We start from the raw sequence: 19,167 nt of genomic DNA, 5'->3' as shown, positions 1-19,167 counted from the left end.
ACAAAGACAGTGTGATGAGTTATACAGAACTGTGTGGACTACTCAGAGGCATGGGTTCATTTAAACAAAATGTGTTTTAACACACACAAATGCCAAGTTACAGATCTAGGTAATACATCAAGCCATGCCTAAGAAATAAGCAATCATACCCTGGAAAGCAACTCTGAAGATAAAGAACCAAAACCACACTTCCTGTACAATGTTTCGGAAACATTTAACTAAATCTGGGATGTATAACTGGTAACAGTAAGTTAAATGTACTACTATAAAGAGCGTGGACAAAGGCAAGTCCGGAAAATATTTCTGAAAAACTTGGAAACTGAAGAATGTGGGGAGGGAGAAATCAAGAGATGATGAGACCCTTGTATCCAAGTACATTCACAGTAAGAACAGTGTTGGCTTTTGATCCAACAGGAAAAGTTGGACTGACTGCCTGCCACAGAATGCAGCAGTCCGGCCAATTCATATGGAAAAGGACAAGCAAACTTCAACAACAATGACAAACAGGCAGTAAATTAAATAGTGAAACAGCAGGTAAAATAAGCTAGGATGCCCTACTGGAAGCATTAGCTATACTTCATGGCTGTATCAAACAAAATGCTCAATTCAGCAACAACCAAGTAAGATACAGAGGCCTACAACAGAAGAGAGGATGTCAATTTAGATGACCTCATCTTCCCTTCCGGCCTTTGCAACCATTAAGATTCCCAAAATGACTTGACAAGGCTAATTAACCTCCATAATACCCATGACAATAAGGCCATAATTCCTATTTTACAAAGAGCAACCAGAAAGACTGTGTTAAAAGTGTGTTAAAACTCTTACCACTGCAAAAAAGCCAACTAGCCAACAACAACAAAAACCAGCCACAGAAACCAGAAATAGTTCTAACCATTATGTTGTAACAAGATAGCCCCCTGAAAAATAAAGTACACACCCCCACTTCCATCTCAGAGCAGTCAGTACTCTTTAGGTTGTGTAAGATCCCACTGTACTTGAGTCCACAGAGTGAATGACTCCAGTGCTGGCATTTCACTGCTGCCACATCCTCTGCCTTCACTAAAAGGCAAAAAGCACTAGTAGGAATCACATGAGTCTTGCAATTGTAAAGCCTACAAAATTTCATTTAATGAGTGAGATGTCTGCATTAGTCCTAACCAATAATTCACTAAGAACATATGTTTTCCACAGTTTAAAATAACAAAAACTGTAGTCTATTGTTGACAGCAATACTTATCCTAATTTACTTGGGGCTGTGCTCCAGCACAAAACTGTAATAATGGCCTGACTTTTTTTTTTTCTTCTTAAAATAAAAAAAGTAAGCAAATATGCAGGGCACACAAAATAAAACCAACTCTATATGAATTGAGCTGCCCTCTCAGACTGCTAGTTTAACCATGATTGTAATAACAGATCTTTTAAAGGGCACTCTACCACTATCTGAACTACAAAGATGTTTTGAAAGTCAGCCCAAACTTTAAAAACAGGCCTGAAAACCACCACTTGGGATTGCTGTCCCTGTCTCTACAAGACAAATTGTTTTTATCCATCTATCTAATTTTGATTTACTGGAGTTACACAATCCTGATAAACAGAGGAGCCTTTAGTTTTAAGCAATCAGGTGGAGGTAAAGCTAAACTGTTCCACATTATTCTACCACAGCCTCACTAGCTCACAGTCTTCAATTCACTAGAATTACACTTGTCATTACACATGTTAGTAAATATATTTCTTCCCTCGTGAACATATACTTAGGAAAGAACAAGGTTTAACGTAAATTAAAATAAACTTATTTGATCTAAAAATAAACTGACAGATTTCTGGTTTACACAGTAGAACCCTACATTCTGATCCTTTGTATAATTTTTGGTTTTATTTGTCAAAAAAGCTGATAACTCTTTGGTGACCAAGTCTGTTAATGCTTAATATACAGAGGGGACATATGGCACAGCCAAAGGGGAAGATATGCCTGCTTTCTTTTTCTGAGCATTAGTAAGATCTATTTCATTTATACAGTGCAGAAAAGATTTTACTCAGGTTTTACTTTACTTGTTATACAACTGCCTCGTTCTACAAGTTTTCTCTGTAGTTAAGGAAAATAATTAAATAACATCTTCCTTGCTAAATACTTCCAGTCCTGCCAACAGGGGAAGAAAATATCAACACAAAGCCCAGATCTGAGGAGTTCTCATTTTATTTCACCAGAGTGAAATAATCAGGGTGAAAAAAAGATAAACTGAAACACCTCTGGAAAAGGGCTATATTAATAACATGAAATTGTAGCTATTCTACATTGTCTTCAAAATAACCTATAACAATTTAAACGCTAAAAATTTCATTTCAATTATGTTTATATAAAATGCATACTTAAACTCCTGTTAAAGTTGACTTAATAGCACACAGTTTAACAGTGGGATTAACACTTATAATCACAACAATTTTAACTATTTTACTCCAATTCAACTACTTAAAAGAACCATTTCTATTCACTTAAGCTTCTGTAGTTCAAGCCACTGGCTTCTGGTGCTGGTAAAATGTTAGCCATTCTTCATGCCAAGTGACTAACAGTGTCTGTGACTCATCATCACCAGAAGATGAATATGCTGCTGATTTTTGTAATGCTAATATGAGTAACACTAAAAATAATTTAATCAGATGTAATATGTAAATCTGTGGAGAAGTAAAGAAACATCAGTTATTTGGCATCGCTACCTGTTATTGGCTGCATACCCCACAATCTGTTGCAATACTGCCAGAACTTTGCTGGAACGCTCCAAAATACACCACTATACACTTGTGCCTACTTCCGTTTTTCTGATTTGATCTGAAACACTAGTTTCAGTATCCATTACTCTTCTACAGAAAAAAATTATTAGCTTTAAAATATACCATTTCCCTGAGAATATGTTTGCAAAGTAACCGTATTACTTTATGACAATAATGAAGTGCAAGATTTTGAATCTATCCTTTCAATATTACCCACTCCCTCCTCACCCAAGTTTGTCATCTTTCTTTGCTAAGTATATTGCCCTTGACTCCTTAACAAATCAGTCTGGAAACAGTGTTGTGCTTTTAGGGAAAAAGCATAGCATTCATGCCAATATTTTTCATGTGTCTCCAGTTCTCACCATATGCAACCTTAAATCACCAGGTGTACTTCACTAAAATGATGAGCTTTTTCTTAGTTTACATCATAAGAGCAAATAATTTCTTATGCAAAAGTGGACTAATACTTAATATTTAGAGTCACACTAACTGATCCCTGAAAAACATCATATTCCATTCTCCAACAAATTAAGATTCCACCTTCCATCTTTCAGTTGTTGAATTCCACAGATGAAAACATAATTAATAGCAATAAACAATTCCAAGATCTTGAAATAACATCTGCACAGCAGAAAAATTAGGGAATTCTCTTCTTCATTAACAGAACAAAAAATATTGTGAAGTCTACAGTTGATGCTCTCACTGAGAGAAAAAAATGTCCACATTAAATAGCAGGCATACACTGAAACCATTTTCAAAATTAGTTCCTGAAAAATGCGTTTGGCAACACTTATGTCACATAGTAAATCTCCTATTTAGACAAGCAGTAAGTCCTTTAAAAACATTGCTGAAAAGCAACTTCAAAATATTATCAAAGATTATTTTAGTTATACTCCCTCAGCACATGACTACTCAAGTTCAGGTTGTGGCTTCTCGAACCGTCATTTGGAAATCTTTTTAAAATACTTTCAAGACATCATCTGTTTCTTACAGAGAGTTTAAAAATACCAGCCAACTTCTTCAGTGGGTTTCAAGAGCAGCTTGCTCTTTTAGGCAGCTAGAGGAGTCCTGTAAGGCCTGACGCTGGCATGAAGCAAGAATATGGCTGGAAGGAATAAAAATGGGGAGTGATAAATGGGAAGATGTTGCTCTCACTTTTGAAGGTAATGAGCTACTATGTCAGCTGTAGAACCATACCTTCAGTGTATTCATGGTGCCAATTAAAAGTAGCAGCTTCAACTTTACTGTAAAATCACTTGATCAGGCAAGGAACCTTGGTAACTTTCCCAATTTACACTTTATTCTGATCTGTTTGTCTTTGAGGGAAGCTTACAGCAGCAAAAGAGATCGACAACTCAGAAAAACAGTAAAATTAAATTCTACCAAGGCACAAAACAAAAGTCAAAATGCCAAATGGCATTTTAAAAGTTTATTCTTTCACACATAAAACCTGATTTTAAAGCCACAACACTGCAATAACTATTTAATTCATTTATATTGAGATATAAATCTGTTCTAAATAAAATGCATAAAACCCACAACTCATTTATACTTTAAAAGTTGGTATTTCAGTCCTGATTCCAAAATCCCCAGAAGTTATCCTTGAAAATGCTTATGGCCAAACTTCCTTTTGTTCCACACCAAATACACTGACGCAGAAAGTTCACCTAGATTTGTCAGAAAAGTTCATTCTTAACTATAAAATTATTTTCTACAGAAGCAAATTAAGTCAGTAAATCATCTTTTCTGGGGCTGAAAACATAGTGCTCCACCAGTAACAATGCTACAAGGGACAGATTAGAAAGTTGAATGCATCTCCCTACAGCAAGTCTCTTTCAAGTCAACATGTTACCTCTAAGCCCGCCAAGAGGAGGCAATTTCAAATTCCAAAGCGGTGTACAAAACCGTGCTCACTGTTATGAAACTAGTATCAACCCAAATTTTAGAGGTGTTTGAATTTTACACTTCCTGTAATAAAATAGTCCTGAAAGATTAACAGCTATTAAGAGAGAAGCCTGAAAACTGCTCTCTGTTGCAGTATTTAGTTTTATAGCCCTGAACAAAACAGTCACCTTCTTAAATGATTCTATACCCACGCTCCTAAGAAGGATGTATCAGAAAGACAGTAGCCATACTCTGAGATGCAAAGTGAGAGTAATGGAAAAAAAAATGGAAAAGAAGAACATGCAAAAGCATCAAAATATGAGCTAGAGAGACCAAACAAACAAAGCACCAAAAAATGTAGGGGATGTGAGATTTAAAAGCTGTGATTGTTTACACTTTTGCTACTTCCCTTTCCATACAACTGGTGGGCCCTCACAGGAAGCAGTGTAACACATGCACAGCAACACTATTAAATAACAGAAGTGGTTACATCAGCATTTTGTGCTGTGAGAAATACATAAAGGAGTAAGACCAGGGACTGACCTATATGAAGCGTACAAATGCAGTTGACAAGTCGGGTGAACAGCAATTCTTCAAAGAAGGGGCAAAATATTTGTGTGAGCCGTGGTTAATATTTGTGATTTTTGTTTGGATTTACAGAGCTCAGAAAAAGCTACTATATCTCTTGCGAAAAGTGTTGCAAGACTAAGGATGCTTAAACACATCTAGGTGATCATTATAGTTTTAACATAAAAAAGTTTTTTCTACCATAAAAAAACAAACAAACAAACAAACAAAAAAAAACCCAAATAGAACAACTCCAACACTTCCACACTGCAACTTCAAATACATTTCTTTAAATTAAACAATCAGATCATGTGTCCAAAGGGGCACTGCGGATCATTCACATGACACTACATTTTTAATCAGGCAACAGCACTTCACACAACATTAGCAGAAACTCTTGATTTCAGTGATCTACACTGATTCAATCTGTAAAAACACTTCTGAGGCTGAAAGTTTCTAGGAATGTTAAATGTTATATACAGCTATCAAGAGAGGAAAACAACATTCTGTAAATGAAAGCCAAAACTACTCACGTTTCAAAACAGCGATCCACGTTGTCTGACATCAGAAGTAGCATGCATAGCTGTTCCAATGCTATTAGCTGCATATCTCTTTCATCTCCCTGCCCCATCTGCAGCCATTCCAGCAATGTGTCTGGGTCCACATCTGCCATGGTTCTTTCTTTTTTAAAAAAAATCCACCTCTGCTTAAATTTAAAAGTACCAAAAATATCCTTTACTTGTTCAAGACAGACTAACTTGACCACAATTAACGTCTCTCTTCAGCCAGCCCCAGGTTTTCGCAGTTTTTACCTGGAAAAGAAAAGGAAAACAGAAAACAATCATGAAAATCTTGCCTTTAAACTTTTTGGATTTACTCCTCTCTATAATGTATGGCATATTTTTTGGCTGACATTAAGAAAACTTCCACATATTTGGCAAGCAATTACTTTTTTCAAGCTTTATATGTAAGTAAACAGGAATTTGTTCTGTTTCATTGGAAATAAATTTCTAGTACCAGCTGACAATCCAGCAAGACTAAGAGCCTACTGTTATTTATAGCATAACTCAAAATTTAAGTAGAAAAACTAACCTTAATCCTTTTGTATATTCTCAAAGCTAATATAAAGACTAATTCTGTTGTCTTGCCTATCGCCTTTCCTTTAATATAATTCTATTATAATGTCCAACTTTCTGAAAGATGGATTATCTCCTCAATACAGTATTCAAATAGAGACAACAAATGTCACATTTTAAATACAAATCCACAAAACAAAAAGATTGAGATGTACAACTAAAGACTCAGAGATTCTTTGCAGAAGTTTTATTAATCCTTCATCTTTTAAAATAGGATTCGAGCATAAGGCAAATTAGCTTATTAAGTCAAAGGATGAAAAAGACAATTTAAGAATCACCTCAATTTTCAAAATTTGTGGGTTTGTTGGTTTGGATTTTAGAAAAAAGTGTATCTAAAATCATGACTTTAAAAAAAATGCAGTGAATAATTCAAATAATTCATGTACATATAAGGAAAACAACATTATTTACTGGCCCAATGCCATAGTTCTACATGCAAGCTGAAGACCAAAAAAGTCCCTTTAAAATGTTAAGAGATACTTTTGACCTATGTGCTTGCTTTTTACTTTGTGTTTTACTAACAAATACGCAAATTCACCTCTCATGCCTAAGACCAGTGCAAATATACCTGTTTTCATATAAAAACTAATACAAATGTTACAAGCCAATCTCTCCAAATTAAACATACAAGAAAAAAAAAAAGGCTATTTTTAGAATATAGGTTATAAAAAAATAATTCATTTACCAAACTCATAGGTAAATATGAAATACAAGACAGTGTCCCCAGAAATTGGGGTGGGGGGGGTGGGCGGGGGCGAAGCTCGATCTGGACAAAGTCTGCCTACTTGTTTACTTGCTGCCAATGACTTAATAGTTAAAAAATAACTCCATCAAGGCCAAAACTCCAAAAGAGAACCAGAAATTGGTATTATACGGAGAAACTTATACCGAAACAGCAGTGCTTTTTCACTACATCTTTGAACTCAAGGATGTGACAACAGTGTGACAGATACGATTTGTTTATAATTTAGGACCACAACGACATCACAGATCCCTCAATTACACCTTGCCACATATATTTTTGCTATTGCTGCAGTCGTGCTGTAAAAAGTAAGTCAAGCATTCATGTTCTGTACTTTAAACAATGGCCGTGATCCTCCTAGCTGCTTACAGGCTGTATTTCCTGTTCCGAGACTCAACAAAACTACTTTCAGCCAGTACAAGTGGGATCATATTGTAGGTATAGCACACCTCCTTACCGCGACTAAATTATTAACTTCGGGGGGGGGAAGAGGGCGAGAGAAGCAGGGGAAAGGGTGAAGGCAACATAAACAAGAAAACAGAGTGAAAACGGGTTAAGTTAAATACAGGCACCTGCTGTTCTTCCACCCCAGACGGGCTCTAACCAGACAGAAACGAACCACCACCGAGCAGAAAACAGAGCAGAGTGAGAGGCCGAGGCTCCCGCGAGGGCCGCGCCAGAAAAGGGGCCAGGCCGCTGCTGAACTCATCCCCACCACCCGGGCCTACACACACACACACACAGACAGACAGACGGGCCCCAGTCCAACGCACGAGGAACTGGGGCCCGCTCCCCACACCCGGCCTCCCGGGACAGGGGAGCCCTCGCACCGCCTCCCGCCTCCCCCGCGCACAGGCCAGCCGGCGGCATGAGGGGCTTCCCGGCAGCCCCGCCCCGCTCTGCCCCTCAGCCCCCACAAGGAAATCTTACGGCACCCGCCGTCGCCCTTGCCCAGGGCCCTGGCCCACAGCCGGGCCTCCTGGCCCGCTCCCTCCGGGCCTGCCGACACCGACCCGCCAGGCCCGGGCAGCGACGCTCGAGTTCCTGGCAAGCCGCAGGCCTCGCAGGGTGACCCAGCCTGGCGACTCAGGAAAGGCGCCGTCTCTCCAGCGCCAGCCGAAGCGGCCCCGCACCACCCCCACCGCTCACCTCAACCTCCCGGAGCCTGTTCGCCGGAACCGACCCCTCCTCAGCGCCGCGGGGAAACAGGGGGAGAGGCGAGCAGGCGGCGGCGGCAGCCCGAGCCCCGCAGCAGGCGGCAGCCAGCGGCATCCATGGCGCTCCGCCCGGCACGGGATTGGGTGGGAGGAGGGGGAAGTGAGCGGCGCCGCGGCCTCGGGGGGCGGAGCTGGCGCCGGCCGAGCGGCCGCTGGGGGCGCTGCGGAAGCGGCAGTCCAGCCCCTCCACGGCTGGGCGCCGCACCAGCGGGCGGTGCTGGCAGCTCGGCACGGCCGCCGGGGCCGCGTCTCCTGGTGCCGCCGCCAGCGGAGCCGGCGTTCCCTAGCCTGCGCCCCGGCGGCGTCCTGGGACAAGAAGGGCCGGGCGCTGCGGGCTCGGCGGCCACCACCCGGGGCGGGAGGGCGCCCACGCTACCGCTCCCGCCTCTGCAGGAATCGGGGCCGCCGACCTGAGAGCCGCGGGGGCCGCGCTCCCTTCGGGTGCGCCGCTCCCGGCCCCAGCGCAGCGGCCTCTACACGAGGGGAGCAGCCGGCCCGGCTGCCCCGTCCGGGCACCGCAAGGGCCTTCTCGGCGCGGCGCCCGCCTGGGAGCGGGAGCGGGGGCTGGGGCTGGGGCTCCGGGGCGCCCGCCCGCCCTGGGCGGTGAGGAGCGGGAGTCCAGGCTCGCCCGGCGTGTCCCACGACGCCCTCAGCCTTGGGTGGCCTTTCCCTGGCTGCGTGGGGATTTGTTCTTTTATGATTACGGATCCCTTTATTTCCTGCTGTATTGTGGTTATTCGTTTCAATATCACATTCTTCATATTTACTGGAGGGGGCCTTATACCTTGCAGGGCCCACTCTTGAAAACACTTTGGTCCGACTCCAGCACCTCTGTTACGATGGTGACCAGATGTGAGTTGCAGCAAGGGCCTTTCAGCGCAGAGGTTTTAACTTGCCCTTACTCTGCACTGAAACAGATGCTGCAACTATACTGTGTAGCTTGAGACACGTTTTGCAGTAGAGTAGCTGCTGCTACGCATGCTGCAAAATGCAGTACAGTTACCTTGCATATGGTCAAAAAAACAAGCAAACTGCTATAAATTTAAAATTAAGGACCAAAAGGCCTTTATAGCAAATTAGTATAAATTTAAAATGGACTAAAAGCAAAGTATCTTCACAATAGTTTCCTTTCCTGTAGGATAACATGCATTTTTCTTAGGAATTTAAGCCTATTAATATAAGTACAGTAAATAAGATTACTGTACATTTGAATGTCACTCCTACCTACCTCATAGTCATTTCCTGTAATTAGGAGGGTAAAACTGCACACTGAACGAGAAGGCAATAGCAGTTGTGCTCACTTAAAGCTTGCCCAATGCAGAAATTGTTGTTTGGTGGTGTAATATCACCTCTAGAAAGTGTTACCTTTACTGCTGTCATTTTTTTCAGAACACAAGAACAGCAGTTCCTTTGTCTATTTCTGATTTCTAAGGCAGCTTAGCCTTTCTGTCTTAGCGTATTATGTCTCTCTTAACTGCCTCTTATTCCAGCCCTACCGAGATTTACACGTATATCCTTTGCCTGTGCTTGTCCTTCAGAGGTCAGCAGGACTTCTTATATGCTTAAAGTTAAGGACATGAGACAGCAGGAAGACTGAGTCTGCAGTCTTTAAATTTAGAAACTTGATCTTCTTTCGCTTTCACTGGTACACAAGCAGCAGCAGCAGAATTAGGCCAAACTTACGAGAGCCACATCTGCTAAGTGATCTTGTTCCTGTTGCAAGATGCTAGGAGAGTTTCCTTCAGCTTTTTATCACGAAGAGAGGTTTCAATTAAAGCAATGTTACAAAATTAATGCTAACTTTCAATTGTAAACACCAAAAACGTTTCACTCATTGCACATAGGCACTCTTTGCACTTTCTGCTTCAGGTATCTTTGGACAGGTACATGCTTATCCATTGAGAAGATGAAGTTATCAAAGTATAGATCAGTTTAGCAGCAAAATCAGAAGTTTAAATATTGTTCATGCAAAGAATACAAATCATGGATTTTAAATACAATTAAGTAGGAATACGAAACTTTAAAATACTGTAATTAGCTTGCAGTGCTGTCCATCTTTATTTCTAAATGGATAAACAGAAATACTTCCACGTCCTATTGCATTAATTGCCCAATTTGAAGTATCCTATATTTTAATATATTAGAGGAAGTATATAGAATCATAGAATGTCCTATAAATGTACATAAAGTAATGTATTACAGCTTTAGTCATGAACTGGGAATTTTTTTATTGTGATACATTTGTAATATTTAAGAGTTTGCTGGTGATTTTTGTTTGTTATTACAAGATTCCTTCTCCCTAGAACAAATCCAAAAAAGAATAAATGATCTGCTGACTATATAATCTCTGTTATTTTGATTATATGCTTCTTGCTATATATATATGTTCATGGTCTGATTAACACTTTTTCTACTTCATGTGCTGACTGGATGTTCAGATTGATTTTGGGAGTTGTCACAGAGTACCCCATTGAAATATATCACAGCAAGTAGTAGCCCTCGAGTTTCTGTTTCAGACTCCCTCTGTGTACAGCACAGATACAGACTAAGACTGCCTCTGCAAAAGTGACTACTCTCTCGTATTTAATGAAAAGGAAATCACTAGCAAATAAGAGCACAGTTGCTGGATAAGAAAGACATAAGAATTCCATCCATAATTTTTATGGAATTACTTGCTTTCATTTGAATTTTCATATGAACAGACTTTTGTTTAGACCCCCAGATTTGCAGGCTGTGGCTATCATTTAGTTAGTGCTAGGCCTAAGCCTCTTGAGGAGGAAGAAGGTCTTTCTGTGGCTTAGTGTGGCTGAACAGGGAAGGCAAGCTATGCCACGCACTCGAGTGACAAGTAATGGCTCTTGACTGTCATAGTTGCTCTGAATAAAATCGTGCTGAGTATTGCATGGAACTTGCAAAACCAACTACAGTTCCCCATATTCGTACAACATACATATTACTCTAACACCAGCTGACACACACTTCACAAATTACCTTGGCCTAATCCCTTAATCACTGCATGTCTCTGTTTCCTCCTTTATAAAACTCCAGATAGTAATGCTAGAGTCAGAAATGTCAGCGCTTATGGAACTGTGAGTTGCTGAGGTGTGTTACCATGTTAAGTCTTAGTACTGTAAACCACAATTCCTCTTTATGACTACACTTGAGTAGCCCACACGTGTCAGTGACTGAGCATGCTTTTGGAAATTAGGTCACATAGGGTCAATGTAGGCTGATCTTTGCAGAGCCTGATATTGGCCAATGACCAGCATTTCTGCTGCGTGTTTGCCTGAAAATTAAAACTTGGCTTTAAAAGACAAAACATCAGTACAATTGCTGGCATAACATTAGGTCAGGAACATATGAACCACAGAGAAATATGCCATGGAGGACAGCAATGGTCAGGGATTGGAGGACTGCGGATGTAGGGAGCTTCTGAGATGTTACAAAGGACACCCCACTCGAGACAGCTACTCCTAAAGAAGACATTGTAGGTGTTCTCAAAAGGATTTGATTCTGTTTGACAAGAAGTCATGTTCGGCTAGAATTTTGCGAAATCTTCTCCAACAGAAAAGAAAAAAGGTTTTTCACTTTTAGCTCAAAGAACAATAGCATTTATTACTGCTTTTCTACTCAGGCTGGTGTTTTATATATGGTTTTGGCTGATAGCAAAAGGAAAAATCTGTCATGGCTACTATTGGTATCACAGCATGATAGTAAGGACTGTCAGCTTCAGACAGGAATGACTGAGATTTTGTTGCAGAAAATACAAAACCCTGGCCAAAAATCTCAGACTGAAATACACCTACGGTTCAAAGAAAACAAGAAGTCTGAGATTCCTTGTTAGATTTTTAATTGATATGGAAGCTAGAACCTAGTATAATTGATGTTTTTGTTAGTTCTACTGCCCACCTCTGTACACCTGCCAAGTTGATGTTTCTAAAAATATCACTCCTCTAGAGTAACTAGATCAGAGGTGACATAAACAGGCCCTGAACACCTCCACAAACTTAATTGCGTAGTTTATGCTGAAGGGCAGTGCATCAGTGTCAAGTAAAACAGTTAGGATATTTACGGAATATTTATCCTTTTGCTTTAACACTTTCTTCTAAGCTACCCACACAATAATGTAATATAAAACACCAAAATCTCCTGCTCCTCCAGAAACAAAATATTAATAATTCCATACACATTTAATTTTCTTGATGAATATTATACTTTTAAAGAAAACGCTGATAAATGTTGACTACACATTTCAAAGCAAGAAGGTCAGGTATTACAGAAACTTCTTTGCTGTATCAGGCAGGGATTAGTTTTACAGAATTTGGCTATTTAAACTTGTTTACATCTTATATTATCTTCTAGAAAACTTATTTTTTCATAAACAAACTGCAGTTGGTAAAAGCTTTTTTTGCTTAAATCCTACGTTATCCATGGTCCCTTCTCAACTGCTTTACTTTTGCACAAGCCTGGGGAGCCCAAACCGGGTGTCATCGTCTCGACTTTCCGAAAGCAGGTGCTGGTTTTTGCAGCCCTGGCAATCACGGCGCTGTTCTGCGCCCACTGCTGCGGGACACGAGGCCTTGCGCAACCTGCTGCGGCCTCCTTGGGAGCCCCAGGGCTGCAATGACACCTGCTGATGTGGTGAGCGTGTGACTGATGTTGACGTGATAAATGCGTGTGCGACGCACTGGTGGCCTGTGAGTGACACGCTGGTGGCTGGTGTTTGTGGAGGTGCTGGGCTGAGTCATTGCTCCTCTCGTTGGGCTCCTCCTCAGGAGAGCGACACCTTCCCGGAAGGTTCTTTTCTTCAGAGATCAGTGAGTGAACACGGAGATGTACAGAAGAGCTTGGTTTTAAGAAAACTGCAAATACTCCAAAATTACTTTCTTTCTGAAATTATTGTTCAAAGTCATATACATTATAGCCCTTTTTTCCTAAGTAAACTCACCTATGAGTTTTCTTGGTTTGGTTTGGTCTTTGGTTTGGTATGGGGTTTTTTTTGTGTGTGGTTTGGTTTTGGCTTGTTGTTTTGTTGTTTGGGGATTTGTTTGTTTGTTTGTTTTTAATTTTTTGGTGTTCTGGGCTGGGAAGTGAGCAGTGGGTAAACTTTGTATCACTTAATTCCTATCACCTCAGTTTGTCTTCAGCTGTATCACATGTTTGGACATAAAACAGAAGGTAACCCATCATCACAGCCTGCCCTCGCTCCTGTCCCTTCCACTTCTGATTGCCAAAGGGAAAGTGAGGCAGAAATGAGGCAGCAGCTCTCTGTTTCAGACTGTTAGCTGTACCCCAGCCATCAGTAAACAGGCAACAACCATCAACCTCAATCCAAGGGAAGTGCAAGGAAAGATCAGTGACTCAGATCATAGTCTTTATTACTGGTTTTAATGGCACAGGTTAGGTTCTGACCTTCTGAATCAGAAGATTCATCAAGATTTGGGATTTGTTCCTCCTAGTGTTAGGCCTTTGTTATGGGATCTGATGTGGCTCCCAAAATTTCAATGAAGTGTTATAAATGAATTTTGATGATCTCTGCTGATGAGAAGACTTAAAATAATAAGAAAGTGGCTTAATCACCAAATGATGGGACACTCTGGGACTGAAAAACCCCAACTACTTTGAGTTTTATTGGAAAGAGTGTAATTTTTACATACTTAAAAGCTTACTAATGCCTTTTAATATTCTTGTAACGAAATTGTGCTCTATTCACCACTGTTGAATGTCTTGACATGCAAAAAGAGGAAACAGTCTCAAGCTCCTAAAACCTGAACGTCTGGATTAGTTGCTAACTGGAAAGAGCTAAATCCTTCATTCAAACTGGAAAAAACAACAGAATATCATAGTGGATCATAGCAAAGTTCAATGTTAGAACTGTCCTAGGGCAATGAGACAGACAACAAAAAGTTGTACCACTTACTAATGAAACAGGAAATCTTTCTTGTGCCATGGTGGATCTCAGGGAAAATGGGAAAGTACTGTACTTCACAAATGCTTTGTTCGTTCAGAAGAATAATCTGTGCACTCTGCAAGCTCAATTGAGCCTTGGATTGTTTGGTTTGTAAGAAAGTAGTAGTGAGATGAAACCAAGTTTCTACAGGTCCTCAAGTCTATATTCCTGTATGGAAAGAATCCACATTCCTTAAGGAAAATATTACAGGTAGTAAATGGTGTACCTGATTTTCTCTTAATTAGTTTTTATTAATAAATAAAGGTCACATTGTGCATGTATTGGGATATGTCCTTCGTTGTATCCTTGGGACTTACAAACTGTATTAAATAGAACTGTCTGAAAATGGGAAAATGATTTTGCAAAGAGAGACGAAGGACTTTTAATTTCAAGAGGGCTGATTTTGCTTCTTTGCTTATTGCTATTGAATGCAGTAAATGATGCTGGGGGGATGCCTCCTGTTTTCTTAACTTTAGTTTTACTCTGGCTACTCTACTTTTTTGAACTTCCTTAACAGAAATATTTTTTTTAGATGAGCAAATAGAAAACCAACCCCAAAGCTCAGAGCCCTGAAATTCATTCTGTTACGCTGAATGTAAGAAAAAGGATGAGAAACACAACCCTTCCCAAGACATTAAAAGCAAATTAATATATTTCCGTTTAGAAAGTCTCTCAGAAGAAGCAGGTTTTGAATGAGAAACTCGTATGTCTCAAATGTACTTATACTAGGCTGTATCGGATTAAACAGAACCTCTGGCTGAAGAAAAAAAGTGGATATATAATGATAAAGGTTCAAAACATTTATCTTGCTCACTGTGACCCAGGCCCATTGAAGAAAATCTTTTTGATCTGAGAGCACAGAGCTTTGTGGCAGAGCTCCATGTTTGTAGGGGAATAAGTGGCTATGAAAGAAAATTTATACAAATATCAAATTATTTGCCTAAGAGTTTTCAGTTAACTATCTATTAATAACACAAACATAGAAAGATAAAACGTACACAGACTTCCTAAGGCATATAATGCACTGTTATTGACCTATTTTTGAAAAGTTTCATCACCTGTGGTTTAACACCATAGGACTTCAGAGATCCATGTGACGAGTGAGTGAGTAGCACAGGATAAATGATTCATACCCATTTTTCTTGTCATACCCTACGTTTTACCTTTTCGACACTCATCGACTTATGCTGGTGAGATGGGATTTCCATGAACAGGTTGCAGATTATTCCAACTACTGCATAGGATTTTGTATTTCCATTTTTGTGTACTTGGTATCAACACATTAAAAGATGAGTCTAGCTGTAAAGTAGTTACCATCTAAGTCCAGCCCAAGTTGCTGCAGCTGAGCTTTTAACACTGGTGTCTGTTTGCATTTACTCAGTTATATATGGTAAGACACTAGCATTACTTTGTTATACAAGTATATAGTACATGCTTCTACTATTGGTTCTGTGCTGTAGGGTTATATTTTTATACTGTAAAACATTAACTTGTTGGGCTTTTGCTGTCTGTACAAATTCCTGTGTAAACACTGATCTCAGTGGACACAGGTAACTTATTAAAATGACTAAGCATTGTGTGTCTGACCCTGCATCAAAGCAAGAATGTACTCTGCCCAGTTTTTTTCATACAGTGCCAGCCTTAAAATCAGCAGGCCAAATTATCTTTGTAAAGAAATGCCGCTCTACTGAAGTCAATGAGGCCTCACCAGCTTGGGCCATCAGACAATTTGGCTCAAATACTAGCATCTATTGAAAGAGTTTAGCTAAACTGGGTCTCCAGAAACACAAAGTTTTATACAAGATTCTTAGCTGGCTTGACATTTTAAGGTGAGACCCAGACACTGAAGCACTTGAACTAAACATTGTTTCTAGTCTTTCTCCAACAAAAGATTAATCCACTAGAGTCCATGTCATACAATAACTATTGAATCAATATTAGAGTTCCCCTCTGTAGAATTAAATTTAACAGATCCAGTGGTGGATCTCATATTTTCATTTAAGGTGTAGCAAGTTGCAGATTTGAAGAGTACAAAGAGCTGATAGTGCATTTGTAGACTTTCTGCCCATATTTCAATAAGAAGCATTGAGATTGCGTCTTGCAAGCTAATTCTTAGGGAGTGTCAGAGTTATTTTGATAGAGAAATGTTACCTGTTTACAGGGTGTTCTCATAGTCAGTGGTGTGCTGCACTGATGATGTCAACAGTTATTGTTGGTAGAAATATTTGTGTGTGTAATTTTTGCAGTAACACTTCGTGTATGATTATGTTTGCATGTAATTACAGCTCCTTGGCTACAACAATTACTCCTGTGTCCCGGTCCCTGCTCTGACCCTGATGAGAGAAAGTATAGCCTGGGGCTGTTGAATTTCGAGCTAGTGATTCCGAAGTATTTCATAGGATCAGTGTTGTTGATAGGAATTTTTGATACTGAAATATAAAAAGGCCCCAACCGAGATTCAAGCGTCACTGTACCTGTATGACAAAAGACATTTCCACCCCAGAGTTTACAGTAAACAGAAAATTCAAAGGCTACAAGCCAGATCAGAGACTAACATAGTCCTTACTGTTAAGCTGCTTAGTAGTTTAACTCTGCAGTCCTGCACCCCCACTTCTGCATGTCAGTGGTCTACTGACTATATTGAGCAAACTTTTCCTTGTGCAGAGAAAGCCAAGAGAAAGCCCGAGAAAGCCAGAAGCTGTTCTGCATCTGCACTCTGTATGGCTCATGGCTGCAAGCTAGCCTGTGTCTCCTGGCCCAGGAGTGACCCACAGAGACAAGGAAGGTGCACCCAGAGGGAAGGATTCTGTCCCTGGGCTGGAAAGAAAACAAGCACAACTGGAAGTGAGCTGATCTACCCAGTGTCACACCAACTCACAACTTCTTTCCCTATTGGGAAACTTAGATGGCAAATCAAAGCCAGAACAGAGTCCCATCTCACAGACAGGGCTAATACCTCTGTCTAGTAAGATTGCCCAACATATAGCATTACTAGTAATTCCATGGGGAATTAATAAGCAATGTTTTGAGAAAAGCAGCTGATTACTGGCTACAGAAGTCATATGCAAATATGCTTGCAAGTTGTCGCAAGCAGGTAGTCTTGGGAAGCAGGCTTAAGACAGACATTTAAGGAGGTAAATTGTGCCCTCCATCACGATATTGTACCCCACCGATGTATGAATTTTGAGATTAAATCAGTAGGTGTTTGTGTGGGTAACTGCGGGCAGAAATTCACCCAAAAGCAGATTTGAAAGTCAGAGACTTCTTCCCATGGTGTTAGGCAAGAAAGATGAGACTTTTGTGTTCAGGGTCAGGCATCTCATGTATACTTTGGCAAGAACTATGCTGTAGCAACAGAATATCCTGTTTTAAATAATAAAGATAATGAACGACTTCAAGATTGTAGCCCTGTCTGCTTTTCCTCTTTACCTTGATTAACAATTACAATAGGAAACAGGATCCTGGGACTCATACCCTAATGTCTCCTAAAGTGGTTAGAAGATGCATCAAAACATTCTTGGCTGTAAAGTGATACGCAACTTTGTCTGTCCCATAAGCTAAAGGTCTGAGTCACTATTGTCTTCCAGTATTAACTCATGTCTATTGTGGGATGATTTGCTCTGACACAGCAGTTTTAGATGCCCCACTTGGCTGCTTTAGTTGTGTAGCAGAAGCTGGAATATAAAGAGTTTTTGTAGCTACCAACTTCAGGCTGTAAATCACAGCTGACTCTTTGTAGGGACATTCCAAAACAAGAGAATTTCTCTTGGGGGAAAAAAAAATAAGAAAAATGTCACCCTAGGCTAGTATGTCATGAACATGGCTGAATTCTATAGAAGGTGGCACTGACTCTGTGTTAACTCTGGATTTGTTTCATTCCCCACTCCCCTTCTGTAGCAAATCTAGGCAGCTTTTTGCAGCTGGCAGAAGCCAGCGCAGTGTGGGTGAAAACTGACAGTTCTTGCCTTAGCTCAGCGATGCTGGATGCCTTACGCTGTGCTACAGTAAGCATAAACCACAGCTGAGGTCTAAAAGCAAACCTAATAATTGATATTAAAAGAGGCCCTGTCAGTATGAGTTGTGAGTCATAAAAACATAGAATACCATTGTGCAAAACTAATATATCTTGGACTACTGATCTTGAAATATGTAGTTACATTAGAGAAAGGAATAGAGAATTCTCTTGTCTGATGGCCTTAGACATAGTTATAGATAAGACTGGCAAGTGAAATTAAATATTTGAATTAATTTTACTAGTAGAAATGATGTGACTGAAAATGATACTTCAGTATCACTTCGCAGTGATGCTGCTGAGTTTCTTTTCAGGCAACCTCCGCTGGCAGAGCTATTTGGTACAGTCACTCTGAAGACCCATCCTGACTGATAAAAATGTCTTTTTTCCTCAGGCCCTTTCATGTCAGATGTGGAGCATTTTTGGGTCTGTAGCAACACTCACCCTACCGCTCCCTTGAAATAGTTTCCCATTCTTTTTGCACATACCTAATGCCACTAACACCAGCTCTCTTTTTAGTGCAGAGTTTTCACAGGAGTTTAAAAGATTTTCAAGGAAACACATTTTGGTCTCTGCAATACCTTAAACAGACTAAGGTTTACACGCAAAGTAACTTGAACTTCCAGGAAATTTCAGTATTTTGAATCAAGTGTTGGCTACCAAATTTTTTGGATCTTATTTAAATAATGCTCAAGTATTGCTGAGGTTATCGCTTTCAGCACCCTTGGATCAGATTGCTCTTTGTGGGTCAACCTTATGCTCAGCCTCATGGCAAAGTCTGAAGAGAGGAATAAGTGGTGGACCCACATGAAAAATAATACTGGATAACATGTATTTGTCTGTTTCAATACTTAAACCAGTTCCACAAACTTAAGTTTGAAAATCAAAGAATA

The 19,167-nt window shown here is 40.2% G+C and overlaps 1 protein-coding gene across 12 annotated transcripts in view; it reads right to left on the bottom strand.

Moving 5' to 3' along the window:
- The window catches only part of HECTD1 (HECT domain E3 ubiquitin protein ligase 1), a 64,566-nt gene extending 56,153 nt beyond the window's left edge, over window positions 1-8,413 (bottom strand). For all 12 annotated transcript variants that reach the window (XM_065064117.1, XM_065064122.1, XM_065064126.1 and 9 more), the window contains exons 1-2: window positions 8,245-8,413; window positions 5,751-6,029 (exon numbers count right to left, since the gene is read on the bottom strand). In XM_065064117.1, coding sequence (XP_064920189.1) covers window positions 5,751-5,890 — 140 coding nt within the window. In that variant the 5' untranslated portion in view covers window positions 5,891-6,029; window positions 8,245-8,413. The remainder of the gene's footprint in view (window positions 1-5,750; window positions 6,030-8,244) is intronic.
- Between the last annotated feature and the right edge of the window lie 10,754 nt (window positions 8,414-19,167).

This window comes from Columba livia, chromosome 5 (genome assembly GCF_036013475.1).
Source record: "Columba livia isolate bColLiv1 breed racing homer chromosome 5, bColLiv1.pat.W.v2, whole genome shotgun sequence".
Classification (NCBI taxonomy): domain Eukaryota; kingdom Metazoa; phylum Chordata; class Aves; order Columbiformes; family Columbidae; genus Columba; species Columba livia.
Note: the sequence above shows the minus strand (reverse complement) of the source record. Positions and strands in the feature narration are given on the sequence as shown.